This window comes from Sebastes umbrosus, chromosome 13 (genome assembly GCF_015220745.1).
Source record: "Sebastes umbrosus isolate fSebUmb1 chromosome 13, fSebUmb1.pri, whole genome shotgun sequence".
Taxonomy (NCBI): Eukaryota; Metazoa; Chordata; class Actinopteri; order Perciformes; family Sebastidae; genus Sebastes; species Sebastes umbrosus.
The window spans coordinates 24,575,379-24,599,211 of NC_051281.1; the positions used below are offsets into that span (position 1 = coordinate 24,575,379).

The window sequence follows — 23,833 nt, forward strand, 5'->3', positions numbered from 1 at the left end:
GATGGACGACATGACAGCTCCCAAAAAGTGAAGCCAAAACATCTCAATCTCCCCCTGGTGGCTGGCTGCAGTATAGGTCATAAAGCCCGCCGCCTCCATGTTAGCGGATGGGACATGGGCCAAACTAAAAAAAAAGTTGGTTGTTGTAAACATGGCACAGTTAAAAGATGATTGCAACGTCATACCAAAGTTGTTGATTTGTACAGTTCTTCTTTCCCACTTGGGTATTGTCCTGTTTATCAGTGCATGTCTTAATACTGTGTTCATCTCCACCGTCTTGTGCTCTGTTAGAAGACAGGGAAAGAAGAAGATTGACTTTAGTTAGAAGAAAAGTCGTACCTGCAACAAATACAACAATGACTAGACAAAACCCCTATATAACTCATTCATTTCAATGTCCTGCTTGGCTATAAACTGTTCGAAAATGATCAAAACTCTGTTCAAGTACATTATCAAACAAACAGCAGTCACATTTAAAGGACCAGTGTGTAGGATTTAGCGGGATCTACTGGCAGAAATGGAATATAGTATTCAGAACTGTTCATTAGTGTATAATCACCTGAAACTGAGAATCATTATGTTTTTCGTTAGCTTAGAATGAGCCCTTCATATCTACATAGGGAGCGGGTCCTCTTCACCTCGCCCGCCATGTTTCTACAGTAGCCCAGAACAGACAAACCTTTCACATGTTTCATTACCGGAAGTTCTCCAACACACTTGGAAACGGAGGGGTGAACTGAGGGGTATTCAGTTGGTTGCAACCTGCAACCTACCGCTAGATGTCACTAAATCCTACACACTGGTCCTTTAAAGACACATGAGTCAAGAAACTGTAAGACAGTGCACTTTGAAATTTCACCAAATCAATATCAAAGAGCATGTTTCTCAAAATGTGATACGATAAGAGTGGAATAATCAAGATCCCTCATTCTGCGAGCCTGTAGAAGTGGAGGAAGATTATAGTCTCCCCAGACTCTGCTCTGAGTGCCTCTGATGTAACGCTTCAAGTACTTCATGCCTTAACCTTAATTGCATCCTCATGTCCAGTTTTTTAGTCCTAAGTATATCTCTGATTATTGAATTTTGGCTTGATGACCCCTGATTTTAGTGATTTAATCTACAAAAATGAGTTGATCGATTAATGCACTTTTCAGGCACACTCACACTCAGGAAATCTGCTTCTACCCAAACACAATGAATAAATATACCTGATGCAATTGAGTGAAAGAGTCTAAATAGTAAATTGGTTCAGTTTTTACTTACTGTTCATATCATTTAGTCTGTGAAGAGTAGTTTGGGGTATTCCAGGACCTGGAGGGGAAAATACTTTAGGTCAGTAAATGCAACTTTATCACCCATTATACCATAAGGGACAAAAAAAAAAAAGGTTCTCCAAATCTTGCAATACTTGATGTCGTTACAGGCTGACAACTAACTATTTTCATTTAATGGTCCAGTTCTGTTTGTCCTATGAGCTCTTACATACAGCAGACTCACTCACTTGTACTGGAAAAGTACATATTTAGTTCAAATACATATATCAGTGTGTAGTAGCCCTTGTTTTTAATGTTTAATAAATCCATCTTTTGCAATGACTCAACTAACATGGACGATTAAGATCCAGAACTTTCAAATTGAATATAATTAAGATACAAAGGTTATTCAATAATGAAAATAACCTTTTTGACAACATTTTAGAGCCACGTCGATATGTGAAATGGCAGAAATGGAGGTGCTAAAAAGTGCTGATGAATTAAATTCATACTCGGATATGATGTTGCTGTCTTGGTCATAATGAGGTGTTACCTCTGCAGTTGAGAAGAACATGTTGACAGTTTGGGCTGAGGATGGTGTCGTAGTAGGTGTATTTTGATTTGAAGAGAGAGCAGGTGAGGCACTCTTTATGAAACGGATCCACGGCGGAGACTCTGTTTGAGCAAAAGGTGTGTGAGGACAAAAGAAGTTCAGCGCATTTACAACTTCTGAGATACACTCATTATGTTTCTAGCCTCCAGGCAAAAGACAAAATCAAAGAAAAATGTACCAAAATAAAATGTAGTAATTAATAGATATTAACACTGTAGTTCAGCCGATTAGACTCCTAATATTTACATAATAGTAGTTGATAGAAAATGCAGCATATTCTTTTGCAAATTTGCTAGGAATTTGGTTAAAATTTGCATTACATTCGGATGGAAACCTGACTATCAAGCTACGTGACTCACTTGTATGGATATAGCCATTAAATGTTGTTAATATGGCCAAGGATACATAATCAAAACCATTCTGTTCTCTATAATACAACACATACGATTTTAGTGAGACTGCCATGAGACTGTACAGACACGAGAGTGGTGTCGATCTCACTCACTCTGCAAGGATGCAAACAGGCGTACCTGTACAACTGTCGTTGTGTTGAGCCTCCTTCTGTACTCAGGAAATAACTGAAAACCATAATTTAACCTGTTATTACAGAGTTATAATTGTATTGTAGATCACATTACATGGTGTTAATACTGTATGGTGTCAATGACTCATGCTTACACTGAGTTTGTGCTCTCATCATAGGCCAGAATTTGAAAGACTTCCCAGCTTCCTGAGGTCAGGTGGCGGACGTTGACCTCTTGACCTTCAGACTGGGAAGCACATTAAAGCATACAACAGAACAGAGCAGACAAAGCATGTTAACATGACCTCACATACCCTACATGGTCTTAAATGGATGCACTGGTGTTGAGGTTTTTCCCTGACTTTCAGTCTAAAACTTTTGTTCCAGTTATTATCTCTACAGAAACTGAATTAATCTGACACAGTGCCTCCAGTGCATCTACTGTACAACGCTCTCCTTAATTTATTCAACTGAATGTATTCTTAATTGTCTGGTGTTTCAGGAAATGTAGCTAGACTGCAATTTAAAATTATAGAACTTCAAAATGGAATCATATGAGCACTATGAATAATTGGAAGGGCCTTAGGACAGATAAGAGGACTAAAAGAAAAAACACACAGACACAAGACATTTCATTTAAACAGCAAAAGCACCTACCTAAATGTATTAATTATATCAAAAAAATGTAGTAGTAATAGTAATAGTTTTACTTGGTTAGAGATCATGGTGATGTGGTTGAATGTCCCACGATCACCGTGTTTTAAGGGCATTGTGATGAAGAATGTTGTGCAATCCTTGGAAAATATTGGCTCCTCATTCTGGGAAAAGAGACAAACAGCAACATAGACAATGCCATTAATAGTTAGTAGCAGTCAGTAGCCATGTAGTACTTAGAGCAGGAAAAAAACAGAAACACAACCGATAAAGTTATGTGCATTGACTGTATTAGTTGGTTACATAAAACATGGATGAGAGGCTTTTCTCATGTAAAACATATTTTGGCTGATAGTTTCAAGTTCAGAGTTGAAAAAGCCAACAGGTTGGTCTGTAGCATTGGTAGCCTGCAAGAATTTCAGAAGTATTTTTCTGTAGCAGCGAGAGACCTTTATTAGAAACAGGCCTATATTACAGACATGTCTTTATTTCTAATTTCTCCTGTTTCACTGTACAAGTAAAATGTTTCATAGAAGAAGAAGAAGCCTTCCTGTTTTCTGATCTGGTCCAATTATAAAATGCTGTTGATGTTGTTTACAGTTAAAGCTTCAATTCAGCATTCATCCATGTTTACTTGTTTTGATAAATTCAGTCAACAACACCAGTGTTTTTATTCACTAAGTATTTACTATCACTTCTATGTTGCTGTTTTTTTGAGGGTACAAGTAATTCCATCCCTTTGTAATGTTTGTTGCCTGCCTCTTATTAATAATTGGCCTGTCTTGGCCTGTCTATGTGGCTATTATTTCAGATTATATTATATATTACCTGCTTTCATATGAAAAGGAACAGTGTTCCTTAAACAATGTATTAATCGCATCATCAACCTGCGGTTCTGAAAAGTGAATCCGATGTGGTAGTGCCTTAAACTTGCATTCTTTCTAATAGCCAGCAGGGGGCGACTCCTTTGGTTGCAAAAATAAGTCTGATTGTATAGAAGTCTATGAGAAAATGAGCCTACTTCTCACTTGATTTATTACCTCAGTAAACATTGTAAACATGAGTTTATGGTCTCAATTGCTCGTTTGAAGTCTTCTTCAATACAGCATGATGTTCATTTATAGATGATAAAGCACGGAATGTTTTAGGGTGTGACTGCCTTATGATTGACAGGTTGCTAACACGGTGTTGTCCATGTTTTCGTCTTTAACCCTTTCACAGTGTGTTTTCTCTTCATGAAGTTAATTGTAACATTTTGGTTGCCTGAAAAAGCCTTATTCAGCATTCGGTTGTACTTAGCTCTACCTTCTCATGTCACTTCTGGTTTAAAAAAAAAAAAAGATAGAATAATAAATAAATAAATAAATAAATTTATTAATTTAAAAAACAAGATGTCGACGGCCAAAAACGGTCGTATTTAGGTAACCCCCAAGTTGCGTAAATGTGTGAAGATTTAATTTGAACCTTAACCATTTGAGATCAATGCCTAACCTTTACCATCTCACAAGACGACCACCAAAAACCAAGATGGAACGGCCAAAATGCCAAACTCAAGACTTCAAAACAGCAGTCCACAAACCAATGGGTGACGTCACGGTTACTACGTCCACTTCTTATTTACAGTCTAAGATATTGATAGGCTTACAAATGAAGATAATGAAGCCTCTCTGGACTGAAACACTCACCTGACGATCAAGCCACTTCTCTGATGTCGTCACGTGTTTCTGAGTTGGAAAGAACAAGTCAGCACATAACACTTCTCTAAATTCATTGTAGAAGACTATAGAATCATCAACAATAACCCTCTTACCTTGGTGCAATCACCACTTATGGCATCACACAGTGAAAGTATTGAGGTGTTTTGAGCTCGATTCACCCAACGCACAGTCAGCCTGTCATGTGTCACCCATTTCACCATGGTGATGTAGTACTCGCTAGGGAAAACAAATAGTACTAGTAAGTAGTGAGCAAACAATAAAACATATAATTATTCAAAATGTGTTCAAATCATACCTTTTTTCAAAACTGTCAGGAGGTCTCAGTTCATTTGTTACGGAGCTGCCGTCTAGAGTGACGACATAGAGTCTGACGGTGGGATTGATTTGTCCCATCTGGAATAAAAACAGTACAAATGAACAATTACATTCACAGGCCTAATCAAATTGGATGTAATATCCGTGATGTACTGAATGCACTCTAGCGACAACAATAAGCACTGAGCAACGTGCTGAACTTGTTTTCTATTATGTGCTGCTTTACTAAACAATGCCAGTAAGACTTTAACAGAGAATATAATGAGAATATGAAACAAATAGAAAATAAACTGTGTTGCTGTATACTGCACAGGCCCTGGGGCAAGTCAGCCGTTTTCCTTCGCTTAAACCTCCCTCAAAAATAGAGCTCATTAGTCTATGTGACAAGGGAAATCTCAAGAAATACAATATAACCGATCACACGGATGACAGTATCTCTTCCACATTTATTCTCGCTTATCTTTATTGGTTACTATTCCTGTCTTTTCCAATCCTTCACTTTCTGCTCTTTTGGAGGTATAATAGCTTCTTGGAATATCTCTATTCTGTTCTACTGGTGCCACTTGCTGCATATTAGATGACAGGTAAGAAATCTGATGGAACAAACACATCTGAAACCTGCTAATACTACTGCTATTACCACTAATATACTACATGTAACCATTGGTAACCATTGTTTAGATTTTAAATTAAACCAGACTGTAACAGAGATGTTCGACACATAGGAGGTCTGAGTTTGTAGTTATTTTGAGTCGAATAGTAGTGGAATTGTTGATTACAGGAATACTGTTCATGGAAATATGAGGGAAGGGTCCTTTTCAGAGAGCTGTACACAAATAAAGAAATCTGAAGTTGGTTAACTTGATAAACACTGAGGGTGCCGGAGTGGAAAAACAAAGGTTGACATATTTACAACAAATGCATTGTCACCTTTAATATGATTTAACTGTAAAATTGTAAATACGAATTCATTCTAAAATATTTTTGAATGCCCAAATTAGAGGGATACTTGCCAAAAATGCTTTCTTAATTTATGTGTTTATGCAACACATTGTCACTCCCAACTCGTCAAATATGATGATGCTTGGTCTTAAAACTATGATGCTCTAGGTACCCCTCTCAAGCATCAGTTTTGGACATGTCAGGGACGGCGTGTCAGGGACGGCGTGTCAGGGACGGCGTGTCAGGGACGGCGTGTCAGTGACGGCGAGTCAGGGACGGCGAGTCAGGGACGGCGAGTCAGGGACGGCGTGTCAGTTTCTGCTCGTTACATGCATACAATGTATTTTTTTTTAATAAAATCCAAAGTGGGTTTATTCACAGTAAAGAAAAATAGGGAGTGCTGCACTGGGTCAAAAAACTTAAGTCTTGGTAATATTGGTGTAAAAAACCCAGTGCTCTTCAAGAGTAGGTGGTCGAGTAAGACTGTCCAGCTTACTTTTAGTGGAAGTCCATGTTATAGGTTGACAGTCTGAAAAGCATCCGAGGCACTTTGATTGTATGTTGAAAATAGTTTAATAATTTTTGGTAATCCATTAGGTTTACTTAGTGTTTAGCTTTACTTGGTTGGGTTTAGGAAAAGATCTTTGTTTCTTTATCTGTAACCGCTTATCCCATTTGGGGTGTCAGGGGCGGGGCTGGAGCCGATCCCAGCTGACATTTGGCGAAGGTGGGGTACACCCTGGACAGGTCGCCAGCCTATCACAGGGCTGAAACATAGAGACAAACAACCATTCACGCTCACATTCACACCTACGGGCAATTTAAAGTCAACAATTAACCTAACCTGCATGTCTTTGGACTGTGGGACCCTCTTGCTGTGAGGCGGCAGTGCTAACCACTGCACCACCGGGTTGGGTTGGATGTTAATGTGGTGTTCCAGTATGTACCAGGCTGTAATATGGCTCAGTTTCTCACTGTGAATTAGAGGTCTGGGGCCCCAAAATGCTAAGTCAATTCTGGTCGGGCTCGGGAAAATCTTTTTTTATGGCTCATTAACTTCGCTCCTTTCTTTGTGCCCATATTATGCCTCTGCACCACAGAGCACACATAGGCCACTCTGTGAAATTAATTGTTATTTTGATTATATTATAAATATTATGCATTCACATTTTAATCACATGCTTTTACACGCATTATATGAATTTGTGTGCATTATACGCATATTGTTCATGTTTCCAGAGAGAGCTTAAAGTGATTTGTGTTGGTCTCCGGCCAAAAATTGCAGACTTTGTCGGACAGTGTCTGGGATAAGACTGGAGGTTTTGGCCCGTGCAGAGCTCTACTGTGAATCTGGATACTACTGTGATTCTAACAGTAATGAGGTATTCAGACACATGATACTCATGAAGGATACTCCCTAGGGTATTACTTTTACTGTGTATCGACTCAGTGTGAGATACCAACACAAATTTGTCCCCCAGTGACTGAAGCAGTAGTATGACTGTCAGACTGCTTCACAGCAACAGTGTTCTCAAAGACAAAAGTAAGAAGAAGGCAATTAAATCTCTGCTTTATTTAGTCCCCCAGTGTTATACCGCTGACCCCACTCAAGGACTCAAGCAGACTCACTGTGTGTGTGTGTATACATTTTTTACACACTGTGTGGGCAAGGCTAACATCAAGTGCAGTGCTTCATTAATTACAAGCCTTCCTATCCTAACCCCCTACCCCCATCTAAGAGTCTGAACCGACAAATGAGGGTGCCCTTTACCTTGTGACCCTCATTCCACCAGTTTTCCACAACCCATCTCCCATCTAAGAGGCATTTGATACGCTAAACGTCCGCATCAAAGGGAGGTGTGTTAAGGTGCCTTACTAAAGCATATCACATTCTTATCCCTCCCAGTGCCACAGATCCCTACAGTCATCTCTCTTCAAAGAAAGCAAGCCCCTGTGAATTAAACTAGAAAAGGATTCACTAACATTTATGGATAAGATAAAGCAGAGAGCCTGCAGTTGTATTATTCATAGCACTGGTTTGGTACAATGGAGTTGCACGTTACAGTAGACTCAAGTTGTAAGGGTTGTTGTACAGTATTAAGTAAGCTAAAAAAATGTTCTGCTCTACTGATACAGTGAACTGTTAACTGGAACAATCTTCATCCGTTCTGTACTAACAACAAGTCAATACCCCAAATCAGTGCAGTAACGATGTATATTGTAACCAGTGGCGTAAACATCGACGATGCAACCGGTGCAGCGCACCAGAGCCCAGAAGCTGTCAGGGGCCCAAAAATCACCTTCCGACACCGTGTCCACACTGAATCCCTTATAGTGCACTTCTATTACGCCATGTAAACAAAACACATAGGCTACCTATCAGCTGTGCGCTTGAGATCAGACTGGAGACGTAACCACTTATCTTTCTTTGTTTGATCTTTTTCAACAGGAAACACACGTTTAATATTGTGATATTTACTGGAAATGACCCAAAAATACAATATAGCCAACAGCAAGTAGGAAACATTCAACGTTCTGGCGATCTCCGTTCAGCCAACTGCCACCTTATTTAGGTTTTTGTAGTGAAATGAGGAGGTATCGTATCACCGCTCCTGGTCCATTGAAGCAGTTTCAAGGCGAGATAGATGGGCGTCTGACAAAAGTTCAGCTCAAAACGGCGTGCCAGGTGGCGAGGCGTCGCTCACGGCCAAGACATTCCAATAAAAAAGGACATGGTTCTTGAGCAGTGTTGTTAATGACTTTGCGGAGCACAAGACCTGTAGGATAAACTTTTAATGGGTGAGTACTGTTTTCTTTTTGTTATTATGGAGTGGGATCAGGGATTTAAATCTATAGTGCTGTAATTGTTACGTCTCATATGTTGGAAAATGTGTAGCTACTGAAATCTGTGTCTGTGAGAACATTTGGCTGCTGAGTCCAAGGCAGACTGTTAAATTAGCGTTGATAAATTTGGCACTGTCCCTTTCACTTTCTGTCCGTGGTGCTGATCTAAGGCTGGTTTGCAGGATGGGGAATGCATGGTGAGCCTATCCATGGCGGCATAGCAATTGTCTGATTTGCAATTGTCTGGAGTGGGTGTGCGCTTTTGATTGAGGCGAGGGCCCAAGAAAACAATTTGCACCAGGGCCAATCACAATAATTTTATGCTGCTGGTTATAACCCACTTGTATTGAGAGTTAATTAAAATGTTACTCTAAGTTTTACCTTTGGATAAGGGTACTCCTTCCCTCTGGGGTAGAGAGAGCCTGTGAAGCGAGGCAGGAGCATGTTAGGAACCAGAGAATCGTTGATGGTGAGGTAGGCCATTCTGGAGCTGTCAGGTGACCACCAGTGGGCTGCCTGGGTGTGCAACACCTCCTCTGGAAAACCAAGAGAAGACAAATCAGACCATCTGAGCTGGGATAGTGGGGCTTATTGATTGCAAAATTTAGTTTATGCTCCTCTTTTTTTATCTCTTTTTTTATTCAATTTGTGCTGAATATGTAATATTAGTCGAGATGTTAACCAACGACTGGTTTAATAATTGGCTAAATGAATGACAGTGAATGTGGGCCGACTGTGGCTCAGAAGTAGAGCGGGTCGTCCATTTATCGGAAGTTCGGTGGTTCGATCTCCTCCGGTCACATGTCGAGGTGTCCTCGGGCAAGATACTGAACGCCAAATTGCTCCCGAAGGCTGTGACATCGGTGTGTGAATGAGTATTTAGATTGGATCCTTATGCTCAAATGGGATGTTCTCAATGTGTCTTAGCTCATTTACAAATAACTGAATATAGGTACAAACATGACGCATGCTTAACCTAACACACATCAACCATTACATGATGTACCACACCGGGCTGGAAGGCCAGATTCTGTAGGTAGCATTTCAATTCTTCTGTCTTTCAACTTGATCCATCTTGCCAGGTTTTATTATTCAGTGTTGTCTCTCTTACCCTCGTACAGCCAGTCAGTGAGGCCGTTGTAGATGACCCCCTCCTGTCCAGAAGACGTGAGCCTCCACGAGCTGCTCTGGACATCCGTTTGGTAGTAAATGTTGTTTTCAAATATATATATCTGTGGGATAGAAAGACAATTGTTTTGTTTTTATTTGAAAACACCAACTCATCCGTGTACGCACAGCATGTAGTACAGAACACCTACACCTTTTCACACATAACTGTATAGAAAAATGCTATGCAGAGGGAACTGCCACCTCTGATGCATTTTAGTCTTGAAGTTACAGCACATCACACAAGAGATGAGGCGATAGAACAACTCTACTGATCAAATTGAGAACCCGGTGAACTGATCTCTCACAGAGAACATGCTTATTGATAAAAAACACATCCAGTGAGCGTCTCATCTCTTGTGATAACACAGACAAATATGCAGGGAGAGGTTGTGAGTAATGAATGCTACTTTGTCAACAGCGGTGTGACACACCGCTGCGGGGCTTCCTTGAGAACAAGTTCCACTGAGGGCAGGTAGAAATACTGAGGAAATGAGATAAATACGCTATCAAATGGTTAATGACTTTCCTTGTCTGTGCTGGGAAAAATAATGGACTGATTATTCTGTGCGTAATGCTCTGCACGGCGGAGGCATTACTCACACAGAGAGCTTTGGTCGCCCAACAAGATGTCTTCCAGCAACAGCTTGATTAGTCTAACTGTTGCTGGCTTCTATTCACAATGGTTGTTTTGTTTAAAGGGAATTTGTGTTTCATCTCAAACCAAAAACAGTGTTTGATGAGCCTTTACCTCAGAGCAGGGAGGATTCTATGAATGCAATGAACTATATATCACACAGTATTACAGAAGACATCATTTTCACCTTTCTGAATGCAGCAAGGTTTCTTCAATTTGCTTATTATTTTCTCAATAATTGGATTAAAACAGCAGTGGGCAAGATTGGAAAAAAAGTTATTTTTATAAAACGGTCACTATATCAGCATATCATGTGCCTCTGTGTCCTCCGGTGTCCTCCGGTGCTCCTAATGGCGGGGACAGACAGTGTGCATGGCGGCTGCCTCTCTGAACTGGCCCGGTCCGTCACATACTGTTGCTAAAGGACGCCTCCATATACGTCGGTGGACATAACATAGAACTCAGTAGGTGTTGAGTTATATAATTATGTTGTTAACTGACTTGCTTGGGTAATCAAGGGAAAAATGTTTCAATAAAAATATGCAATTCATATAAACTATCTTTTGCTCCCGGATTTAATTACCCACTACTGTGTCATTAAGTGAACGATGGAAAATGCATCTCGGTGCTTCATTGTTTTTAGACTGGGTTGTGTTATTTGGCCCTGTAAACTACTCACCAGCTGCTGACCGTGAACTCCCCACGAGGCAAACTGGAGGACTGAATCAGACACCTCTGGAGGATTCAACTCCCGCACCTCTCTGATGCAATTAAAAACAGATTACACATGAAGCATTACACACCATACCAGCACAACTGCTTTTAAATCTCAGATACCACCACTGCAAATGTACAGCTTGCAATAGTTCAAATAATGTTGAGGTTAATAATGTGTATCATCTTAAATGACTTTAACTTTGAACATGTCATGATGTGAACTCTCCCCGCATAACTTAAACTGAATTTTACTATATTTTATTTGAGAGATTCATTCTTCTCAACTGTTCTTGATCTCGTAAGAATTCTTTAAACATTTTGTCCTTAATTTGGCTTCAAACAAAAGACAATACAAAGACATGTTTACTAGGGGTGGGAAAAAAATTGATTCACCTTTGAATCGCAATTTTTTTTTTTACGATTATGAAATAAATTTTTTAAATGTAGAATAGAAATATTTGCTTTATTTGAATCTATGCGGAGGTCGAAGGAAGTTACCGCTTTTATTGCTATAGTCAAAGTAACGTGACATCATATCCGCTCCGTATCTGTCAACCAAAACAAACAGCAGCAGGCCGCAACGAGGAAGTACTTGACTTGAACCCTCACATTTTAAATCCAAAGTGGTAAACACTACATTTACAGTAAAGTATGGAAACATTTTGGGTTTCATACATTGCAGGAGAAGCAGAGCTAGACATCACGGCTAAAGCTGCATGCTAACTCTGTCATGGACAGGAAATGTTATCGTATTGCGGTAACGTGCGGTCAAGTCAGCCGTCACTGACATTTATGGTAAATACAGTCAAACGGAGCTGACCATGGATGTATAAAGAGAACGGAGCTGACGGTAAGGGCTAGTGACGGATTTAGCAAAGTTAGCGGAACTATACATGTGTGACTACGTCAGGTTTTCAAAATAAGGTGTCAACAAAGGGAACTGTATACAAAATACATATAAGATTGATTGGATTGTATTCACCAAAGGTATAAATCATTACATGTCAAGTATGAAGTTAAAAGAAAATACCACTAATTTGTGAGGGAAATGTCTTTATTCTTTGATTTTTGGGTTGATGGAAAAAATGTAATAAATAATGCCTGACAATGACTGATATATTTGACTTCAGGACATCTCTGACTACATACATGCTGAAAATCAAACATTTTAATTTATTAATTTAGATATTTTTCAAATTAAAAGTCCCTAGAAGTGTATGATTCAACCCTTTCCCATGGTCTAGTGTTAACAAAGTTAACAATAAATCATAATATTGAATCTCAATACTTAAAAATCGCAATACATATCGAATCGGCACCCAAGTATCGTGATAGTATCGAATCAGGCAACAGGTGTATCGTCCCAGCCCTAATGTTTACTGTAGCTTGCATGAAGGGAAGTAATTTGCAAGGTTTGATTAGGTTTAATTCTTTGTTTGCTCACCTTGTATACAGGTTGTAGATCAGGTACGATGCCAAGAAAGAGTACTGGTAGACCTAAAACCCAACCACAAGAAAAACAATTTCTGTGTTATTATGAACAGACCTTTGTTCTTTCCACATTAATGATGATTAGGACCTCAACAGCCAAGCAGACATGATTTAGTTAATCATGACTAATAAAGTACATTAATCAAAAGATACCAGAATGGATATTCTTAGTATAATGTTCTAATAGTAATTCAAAAATCACACAATACAAAACAATCTGAGAGCATTTTGTGATTATGATTTTCTCCTCAACCAGCTTTGAGTTCTTTTACTTCAGTTAGTTATTTCCTGCTTTCCCCAGTTTGCCATTTTATACTTGTGCAGAATGAGGTTCTCTGTATTTAATTGGACAGTTATAGCAATAACACAGCATGATTTTCCATTTTAGAAGAAGTCAAAGTGAAGTGGGAACAAGTCTTTACTGTGCTCAGTTGTTCAAATAACATAAAAGCTAACAGTGAGAGTGCTGTGTTTTACACCGTGCAACTGAGAACAACAAGCTGTGGTTAATCCTTGTTCCCTTGAAGCTGGCTCTAAAGCCTGACATTTGCCATAAATAATCTCTTGCTTTATATCACATATTGCTCAAAAATATCCAGTAACACTTTCTATGACGCCCATGTCTATAATGTATTATAAACATACTTATAATGCATTATAATTTTCTTATTGCACTGTACATTATCATTATGAACACTCATAAATATTCATAATGCTTTATAACATTAATCTGAACACATTGCATGCATTTTATAACGACTTATAAGGTCAAGTTTCATAATACTTCATAAAAAAGTCCCAAGAGATTGCTGATACCGGCCGATACACACGCCAACATGTGAATAAGACGAGTACTGGTACTTATTTTTTTCCACTGCTGAGATAGCAAACAAGCGCAAACATTTGGTAATTTCAGTTGGCCATGTAGAGTATGACCGCTGTAAGTACGTACATACTACATTTGAAGGAACAGTGTGTAGCATTTCGGGGGATATCTATTAGCAGAAATGGAGTAGAGTATTAATAAGTATGTTTTCTTTAGTGTATAATCACCTGAAAATAAGAATTGTTGTGTTTACGTTAGCTTCGTTAGCAATGTTTCTACAGTAGCCCAGAATGGACAAATCAAACGCTGGCTCTAGAAAGGGGCATTCTTGCCTTTTTTCGCACATCGGCCACCATAGCTCTCCTTCATGCTTGGCACACGGGAGAAGTTTCAGTCGGTTGGTCTGCAACCTCACCACTGCCGCCAAAACCAACACACTGCACCTTTAAATGTTTTTTTTTCTCTCATAAAAGACATTCAGTACAATACCAATACAAACATATCACCTGTATTTAAACTAGGGCTGTCAAAGTTAACATGATAAAAAATCATCAAAATCATTTTGACGTAACTAGTTTCTTTAAACTATGGCATGCTAGCTTGTCCTTTGACCTCTGACCTCAAGATATGTGAATGAAATGATACATACAGTTGCATAAAGCAAGCATATTTGCCCACACCCATGTTGATAAGAGTATTAAATGCTTGACAAATCTCCCTTTAAGGTACATTATTATTATTATTATTATTCACGATTAATCATGAACAATCGTGCAATGAATCACGATTAAATATTTTAATCAATTGACAGACATAATTTAACCATTTTAATTGATATTTTAACACAATTTATTTGCTGTACCAAACTCTTACTAAAACCTTGTAGAAAATAAAAGTAGAACTGGAAAGAACCTGATAGGCACTTTGTTTTGATTTGTTTAAAGTGTGTAATTTTACATTATGGTTAATCATAGATGATTATTTTGCAGTTACCTGTAAATCAGTGCAATCAAGTATGACACGGTAATATAAATTTAATTTTGCAGTGCCACACATTTTTTTAAGTTTCTACTAATTTCCCATGCGTGTGTAATGAAATGACCAGAGATTATCCACTCACACAGCTTTTGTTTCAGGATTCGTTGAGATAATGGTAACCTGAATGTCTCTGCATGCTAATCAGCTGGAACATTAGCATAACAATATTACAGTACGCTCACCCCACAGCGATATGATAAATACTGTAGTGCCACTCCATTCCGCTCAGCAAAAGATCAATTGTGCACTGAATGGAGTCTGCTTGGCTGATCTACTCGCCACCCAGCCTTCACTCCTCATTTGGACTTCCCTCTTCACTACACACACACACAAAGTAATTCTCCCAGAAGGAAAAATGAAATTGTATTGTTACTTGACTGCTCTTCTTCCCCTCCATCAAAAAAAGATGTCAACATCATTCAGCAGACACCCCTCGTAGGTGACAGCTCTGCGATGACTCCTTGATAAGGCTGTCAGCGAATGGGTGACACATGAGAGGGGCGGATGTTTGGAGATGTAGAGAAAGTAACAGACAGCAGTGGTGTGTTTGATTGTGGTGTGTGGCGGTGTTCTCAGCACACTGGGGTTACACGACACTTGTGAATAATTCCTAGTATTTGTTTTTTGCACAGTTTAGGTGGTGTTCGCCGCATTTAAATACCACAACCTGACACTTCATTGGTGCTTTTCTCACATCTGAGTCATCCTCGTGTTGTTGATGTCGCCTGTCCGGTACCACTTGAATAATTCAACTAACACTGAGAATCTGTAATCAAAACACACGCTTGAAGGTTGAGACGGTGGACGTGAGTAAAACATTCAAATATATGAGTGGGAAAAGAAAAAAGGTGCATGACCATATGTGGCAGTTTGTACAGACCGTGGAGGGGTGCAGTGATATTTGGAACAATAAATACACACATAAGAGCAGCGCTTTGTCTTTGAAAAAGCAACAGCCCTTTTTATACAGAAGATGATAAACACAAAGCAACTCCCTGCTGTGATATCAGGGACTCAAGAGGATCCATTTAAAATTCTTTGATACATTCTCAAGTGGGTTAAAAATAAAAGTTTCATACTATATCTGTTGTATAGTGCATGTAATACCGTTTGACAAGCAGTGATAAAACACTACTATTAAAACACAAATTAAGGTTGGCGAGCAGGGCTACGCCTCAACCACAACTCTACTCACCAGTCAACCTATATACATCAGACCGGCACACATGACTTCGTAAAGTACTGGTGTACTCGGCGATACCGAATTTTGGGCACTATTGGACACATTTCCGATACTGGTATCGGAACAACTCTAAAGTTTTCTCACACAGTTGAGAAGGGCGCCTCGGTGTGTCGGTATCAGACACCGAGGGCCACTGGCCAAGTGTTGGTATTTGATGCGTTGGGAGTGAGAACGGGTTGAACCAACTCAAAACAGGTTTTAAACTGTGATCCGTCTGTAAGTAGTTCTGTGATGTATTGAGACATTTTTCATTGATTTGAAAGCAAGAAGTCTGGCAAAGAAGAATGTGGTTCATTCATCAATTTCTGTTTACTCTCAACTCTCCTGAATACTTTTGCAGCTGATGACTGGGTTAATTATTTTGTCTTTGTCTTATCTTCACACTACAACTTTATTCACATGCATTTCCTAATGAATAAAAATGGACACTGATACTCTTTATAAAGTGCACAGAGGGCTGCTGACCACAAAAAAAGCAGAATAAATTCTATGGAAACCTTTGATGCAGCAGTATCGTACAACAGAGAGCATGATTATGATGAATTCATAAGACAACTGGAGACAGTGGTGCAGCAGCAGGCCGTTACTCTCCATAGATTCAGGCTGTCACTTTGATGATGAACACATCTGCAGCGTCCATCTCAAGAGGAGATAGCACCTCTAAAACTCTGCTGTCTCGATCCCATCAAGCACACAGAGCTCATTATCAGGCCTGCTTAGTTCACCGACACCGAGATGTTCCATCAAATTATAGAATGAAGCAGCAGGGGAGACAGGTAGTGTGATTTGCAACAAGCAATTTCGCTGGTATTGGACACGGGGACAGCAATGTGTTTCTGGTGTGATGAATGAAATGTGTTACATTTCCTGTTATAACTACTTCCATGAAACATAAAAGTCTCATGCAGTTTCTTCAGCGTTCCAAAGTCACAGCTGCCAGTCTCTTTTCTAACAGAAACCAAGGGGAAGTGTAAAGAAAAAGGCGTGTAGGGTGCAGTTAACCACTGTGACCAACACCAAACTCTATCTTAATCACAAAATGTGCCTCTTTTCCTTTTATTTATTGTGCTATGTTTCTACCAGTATGCACTCATATGCACTCACACATGGAACTGTAGCCCTCCAGAGTAGGCAGAGGCAAGTGAGGGAACTTCATCAGCGTGAATTAATGGATCGATACAATGAGCTGAAACTAAGGAAGCAAATTGATGTGAAAATTAAGTCGAAATTTTCCATCTCAATGTTGATTTCAAACTCTGATAATCCCCTTTGTAAGCTCATTAATGCATTCATCTGCATTCATTTGAGGATGAATAAAGAGGATTATCACAGAATGTACTCCTGTGTATTAGCATCATCAGTTACAGTTTCATCATTTCCATAAAATTACTGCTATATGATCACTGCACTGCTTTAATATATGTATATTATATGTACTGTATGCAAACTAATGTTTCTGTATCTTCTTCGGAAGGTGCAGTCAGGAGGGAGTCAGATAGCTGCAATTACATTCAAATAAAGCGATGATTAATTAGGTCTACAGTATATGTCATCACCGCAAATGCACCTGGGACTGTGCAGAATACATCATTTAAAGCTGATTCAGAACTCTACTGATGCAGGAAGTCCTTCAATTACCAAGGTGCCGCTGGCTGAGTTTACAGAGATGTTGTTAACCTGATTATTCATGTAACCCATATGTACAGTGTAGGGTACGTATGTAGCAACAGCTACTCTGGATGACGTATGGCCGGTCTGATGTATTCTGCCCTCTTTGTCTTACTTTCCCTCCACCTCATCTGTTTAACCCCGACCCCATCCCTCCCCTTGCTTTTCTGAGAAGCAAATTTTTGTAGTGTCCAAACGGTGGTACTATAACTTCAATGTCCGTCACGTAATGTAATTGGGCCCAAAAAGACGTTTTCAGACACGTGGGTACCCATAGATTCCATTTTCATTCACATATCTTGAGATCACAGGTCACTTTCAGGACATAATGATTTAAATGAGGGCTATTAAAGTGTTCGTACTGAGATGTTGATTTACCTGGATACAAATTATCCTCTGATTTACAGACGTCTCTTTTTACATCCATGGCTACGGACTCATTGGCGTTTGCAGTCCAAAATGGCGGCAGCGCTACCGCAGCGCCATCTAGCAGGTAATCAAAAAAGCACCGGAGTTTTGCTTCTTTGCTTCTATACTCTTTGCACGCTCCCTACGTAGATATAAACGGCTCATTCTAAGGTTAACAAAAAGACAACAATACTTATTTTCAGGTGATTATTATTACACTAAAGAAAACAAACTTTTATTTTATATTCCATTTCTGCCAATAGATTCCTCTAAATGTTTCACACTGTTCCTTTAAATGCTGGAAAGAAAATGTGAGAAATCTTTCAGCTGTGTTCTCTGTAATCACAACAACTCACTTTGTGATCTTTTAAAGATCCTCTCTCTCTTACAGATGTGACAGTAGCTAACGAATGCCCTCTCTATGCTGCAATGTTAATGAGCTTTCTAGGATTGTGTGCAGAGCCTGTTCTATCTTTAGATCCTGCACCTTAGAGGCCACAATCCCTTATCGCTCCCGCATGGTTGGATCACATACCTCGACTGCAATGAGATTAACACAAAGGACACAAAGAGTCACTGATAGGCTTGATGTAGGATTGAAGAATGATTTGTTATAATGTGTTGGAATACAGCTGCAGTGCTGCAGTAAGATCTCTGAATATCATGTAAAAATAGCTGAAAGGAAAGTATTGTAAGGTTCCACAGCAGAATGTATCTTTTGTGGCCTCACATTTTGAAGTAGCCATGAGCCTTGAAGGTCACAGCCAGCAGGGTTTCTCTTATTGCAAGGTTTTTCTAAGTGGCCTTGTTCGACAATCTGTCTTTGCTTCACACCATAATTCTGAAGCTGTATGAAGTACATGACTGGAGTCAATCAACTCAAGTAGATACAAACATCTGAGCTATCAAACACACTTTTAATCACGATCAGTGTTTTATACCAGTCACTGTTATCTTTATTACACTTTTCTTTTTTTTATTTTGTCGTTTGTCTTTAGAAGTTTCACATTATAAAAGATCATTTTTCAAGCTAACAGCTGGCACACTAATCACAGCAACAATAGATTTAAGCAAAGATACTTAAAATACTAAATGTTCATTGTGGTGGAATGCCACTAAATACAATTACTTAAGTACTGTACATGAGTACAAATTCAAGGTAATTGTACTTTACTTGAGTATTTCCATTTTATGCAACTTTATACAAATATGTTCTATTCCACAACATCTCAGAGGCAAATATTGTACTTTTTACTCCACTAGGCTACATTTGTCTGACAGTTTTAGTTACCTTTCAGATTAAACATGTTCATGCCCTTCCTGTCCAGGGAAAAAAACATATCTCCAAATTTGGTCAATTGGAATTTGAATGTTTCTGACAAACTGAAGGATGAAGTGTTTTCTGAGCAGTAGTAGTTAAAATTAGCACAACCTACAGGATCGCCATCTTTAGGAGGGTAGAGTGAAGATACCGGCTTCTAATGAAACTAGAAAACCCAAGGAATCCATTGGTACTATGCGTCATGTTAGCTTTTCAGGAAGGAGGCTAAATAGCTCCAAATTTAGGCTTAATTTTGGTGACAGAAAACTGGCATGGCGATTTCTAAAGGGGTCCCTTGACCTCTGACCTCAAGACATGTGAATGTAAATGAGTTCTATGAGTACCCATGAGTCTCCCATTTACAGACATGCCCACTTCATGGTAATCACATGCATGTTTTTTAGCATGCTGTACAAATGTGTTATTTTCACCTATTCTAAAATGGTGTGTTTGAATATTTCTACATACTGGGGTCCCTAAACAGTCTTGAATTACATAAATTGGGTATCACTGTAAAGCTGAACCTCTTGTGGATCCAATGAGTCCAACTGTATTCATGTGTGATGATGTTAGTCCCCATAGTAGGCATTTCATTGTAGTGGGACCATTTTTTGAAACTTGACTTCACTGTATAAAATGACCTGTGGTGACCTCTAGGATAATCACAGCCTCATGAAACTTTACAGCCACAAACTAGAGACCTAGAGCATTCAGAGGATGAATGATTTTCGAGGTAGATTAACAATAAGGGTGTTTCTGAGCAGTTTCCAGAACAGAAATGCTCACCATCTAATGCCCGAATAAAACAATTCTTGCAGAAATCTCCAAATCAGAGCATGGCCTTTTCTATGGTGTTCCTCAAGGTCTTGGTGTCTTAATGTGGTATTTTGGAGGGATTATTGATCATTTTTATCAATTCTCGAGTGGTAAAAAATGGTTAAATTTAGCACAAAAAAATATAAAAATATATATTGATTTTGTGAATATGGATGAGGCACAAAGACTGAGATGGAATGCATGTGAAACATAAATTAGCCAGTATTTGGAAAAAGATAATCTGTAGATATTTAATAGTTGTTTTCGTTTTAAATGTGAACAGCTCATTTGGGATACTGATTTTGTTTTTCCGCATGCTTTGTATATGCAAGACCAGGAGATGTACGCAAGATAATGGTGTTTTGTAATCCCATGTGGGATGGGCCATATTTTTTGCAAAACAGAAATAAAATAAATGAAATGAAATTAATGTGGTGGAGTATTTTCACAGTGTGACAATAGTAGCCTACTTTTACTTAAGTTAATGATCTGAGTACTTCTTCCACCACAAAAACACATTTCTTAGTAAATAAATTAGTAGGTAAAGGGCAAAACAGTATGTTCTTATTAGCAAATGACTAAATGTGCTGTATCTTGTGTATGAATAATTGTTTCATAAGTATCTTTTCCAAAGCAATTCGTTTTCAAGCCGGGAAACTGCAAACACATTCAACGTCAGATGTGTGATGTATGATGCTGTTAAGTACTTTATATCGATCCAAATAGGCTACTGTTCTGTAAATACAGCTAACTTTTCCCACACCACTTGTGCCATGTTGCACCCCTAAATCTGACAAAATGTTCTAATAAAAGATTTGCATTACATTAGAGATTAAACAAATAAAAAATGTTCTGGGACATAATTCAATTGTGGATTTAGCAGCCTAATTTATTAGGAAGACAGTCAACCACAAGTCATAGGAAGGAGCAGGTGAGATGGATGTTGAGAATTTTTAATTTAGAAGCAGGGGAAACTCAGAGAAGAGAAAGAAAAATAAAGTGGATTCATCGAGTCACAGTGAGAGTGAACAGGAGACAGAAACCTACATGGTTGGAATGAAGATTCAGGATTTGATAGAAGGGGCTGGATGTGGAGCTTTGTCAGAAAAGCATACTGTGGCAAAATGGATTAATAAGGAAGTGGGAGAAGTTAACTGATTGCTATAAAACGATCCGGCTTGATAGTCGTCGAGTGCAAATCAAAGAGTCAGATGGAAAAAAGTTCTGAAAATCTGGATTTTGGGAGGGTGGGATGGATATGTAAGCCTACCCAGTGGCATGTTTTCCGCTTAGCAAGAAAGCTCCAATCAAAGGTGCAGTGGATGGAGTCTCATGCAGAGTGGATGCACGCAGATTTAAAGAGTGTAAAGGGGTGACACACAGCTTTAGAGTTGAATAGGTTTGACAGAGTAATTAGAAAAGTTTGAGACTAAATCTGTTATGCTTCACTTTGATTTGGAGTACTTGCCGGAGAGAGTGATCTTGGACCACGTGTCATACCCAGTAAGGCAGTACGTTCCCAAACCGCAAACTGAGGTTTGTCAGATTCGTCCAGAACAGCATCGCTTGCTACAAGCCCGGTGCCGACATAACTGTTGATGAGCAGCTCTTCCTGACAACGGCAAGATGCAGCTTCATGCATTATATAGTAAGCATACCCGATAAATTTGGTATAAAGTTCTGTCTCCATGCTGACATTCATACCAAATATATGGTGAGCGGTGCGCCATACGAGACGCGGAGGCCATGTTAGCGAGTAGGAGACAGTGTGGTGTTGAAAATGGTTGAGCCTTATTTGGGGAAAGGGAGGAACATCACCACTGACAACTTTTTTACTTCCCTCAAACTGGCCAAGGCATTACAGGCCAAGAAAACTGGCCTAGTTGGCATGGTAAATAAGAGCAGACGGGAGCTCCCCCTGTGCGCAAAGGAGCAAAGGGCGCTGTTAAGCATAGATGTGCTGAAAACTGACAATGCAACCCTAGCAGTCTATCAATGCAAAGCAAGGAAAAACATCTGCAATCTCAGCAATGTCCACACAGCTGTTGCCATCACAAGTGGCCAATAGGTTAACCACAGACATCACATACTACAACAGAACCAAGTTCGGAGTAGATGTGTTGGATCAAATGGTGAGGAAATACTCAGTGAAAGCACCCACACGTAGATGCCCAGTGGCTGTGTTTTGTAATAACCTTGACCTGGCTGCGATAAATGCTTCCATCCTGTTCAAGACATGCACCAATGAGAGGATGTCACGGAGGAACTTCATAATGTGACTCGCAAATGAACTTCACTCCGACTACATGAGAGCAAAAGCCACACAACTGATGGTGCAAGAGCCGGCGGGACCCGGGCGGGAGCAACACTAGAGAGAGAGGAGAAGGCAGTGCCAAGTGTGGAGAAACTGCAAGAAAAAAAAGCCAAGGACACTTGTGGCAAATGTCACAAGGTAGTATGTGGGTGCACATGGAAGGTAGAGATTACCTGTGTAAACTGTGAGTAGCCTAATTGATCCACAAGTGTCAGTGAAATTGATGCGCCGTGTTTGCCCCCAAAACAATCCAATGCCTTGTTCAAGTAAACCCACTCAGAGGAGAATACTTTCATCATTGTAGAGCTTTTCATTATAATTTTACAGAATATTTCTGCTCATTAAAACAAATATCGCTTTCTAAATCTGTTGGTTTTCACACAGTTTAGCAAATTTTCATGTTCTTTTTCTGTGACGGTCAGTGTCACGGGGTTAGACCGAGCCCTATAAAGTAAGATGCGCACACTCACACACACTGCGTAGTCACTTCCTAGACCACACGGTCAACCATCCTACCAAATTTAAAGTTCCTAAGTTAAATAGTTTTTGACCTCTACTCCGGAAATTGTAGTCGGGTGACCAAAATTTCAAAAATTTTGGTCACCCTGGACTTCTAACCGCCAAAAGGCACAACTAGACCATACTGTCAACCATCATACCAAATTTGAAGTTCCGAAGCATACCCCCGGAGCCCCCTAGGTTTGGGCTGAGCCCCGAATGTTTGCAACGTCTGGCTCCGTCCCTGTCAACAACTATTGGATGTATTGCAATGACATTATATACGGATATTTGTGGTCCCCAGTAGATGAATTATAAGCATGTTGATGATCGCCGCTGACTTTTTCTTTTGTGCCACCAGCAGGTTAACATTTGTGGTTTTGAGTGAAATGTCCCAGCAACATTTAGATCGACTGCAATGAAATTTAGTTTAGACATTCATGTTCCTCTCAGGATGATTTGTAATAACTTTGATGATCTTTAGTGCTCTTTAAGCATACTGATGTGAACATTTGGCTTAAAGCTGTTGTGCTTAAGTACAGACTCACAGATCTGCTAGCATGGCTGTAGACTATTGGTCTTGTTGAGTAGCTGAGCCCATTTTCAGTGGCCAACTTCACTAAGTGAACATTTATTGCAAGAACGTTGTCTCGTGCTAAATATAGTGCTTTTCTTAATTTCAAGCTTAAGAGCTCACAAGAACTGAAGCTTTATAGTGTGATTGTAAGGGTCGTCTTTTCAACATTATACGCCATTAAAATTAGAGTTACCTTTCATTTTAAATCCAAACCATGGGGAAGAAGCACTACTCTGAATAATTGTATAAG

The 23,833-nt window shown here is 39.4% G+C and overlaps 2 protein-coding genes across 3 annotated transcripts in view; one reads left to right on the forward strand and one right to left on the reverse strand.

The window, feature by feature from the left end:
- Positions 1-1,955, forward strand: part of LOC119500190 (inactive dipeptidyl peptidase 10-like) — a 235,965-nt gene extending 234,010 nt beyond the window's left edge. Inside the window, exon 27 of one of the 2 annotated variants that reach the window (XR_005209574.1) lies at positions 1,944-1,955. The gene's annotated coding sequence lies outside the window, so the exon portion shown is untranslated. Of the gene's footprint in view, positions 1-1,889; positions 1,901-1,943 lie in introns of those variants that run through there. The other variant, XR_005209575.1, reaches the window with a different exon arrangement.
- Positions 1-23,833, reverse strand: part of LOC119500191 (inactive dipeptidyl peptidase 10-like) — a 111,097-nt gene that overhangs the window by 9,499 nt on the left and 77,765 nt on the right. Inside the window, exons 6-18 of the mRNA XM_037789796.1 lie at positions 12,828-12,880; positions 11,346-11,427; positions 9,974-10,094; positions 9,244-9,398; positions 5,057-5,154; positions 4,854-4,977; positions 4,729-4,767; positions 3,100-3,207; positions 2,545-2,636; positions 2,397-2,444; positions 1,807-1,928; positions 1,264-1,311; positions 186-284 (exon numbers count right to left, since the gene is read on the reverse strand). Coding sequence (XP_037645724.1) covers positions 186-284; positions 1,264-1,311; positions 1,807-1,928; positions 2,397-2,444; positions 2,545-2,636; positions 3,100-3,207; positions 4,729-4,767; positions 4,854-4,977; positions 5,057-5,154; positions 9,244-9,398; positions 9,974-10,094; positions 11,346-11,427; positions 12,828-12,880 — 1,189 coding nt within the window. The remainder of the gene's footprint in view (positions 1-185; positions 285-1,263; positions 1,312-1,806; positions 1,929-2,396; positions 2,445-2,544; positions 2,637-3,099; positions 3,208-4,728; positions 4,768-4,853; positions 4,978-5,056; positions 5,155-9,243; positions 9,399-9,973; positions 10,095-11,345; positions 11,428-12,827; positions 12,881-23,833) is intronic.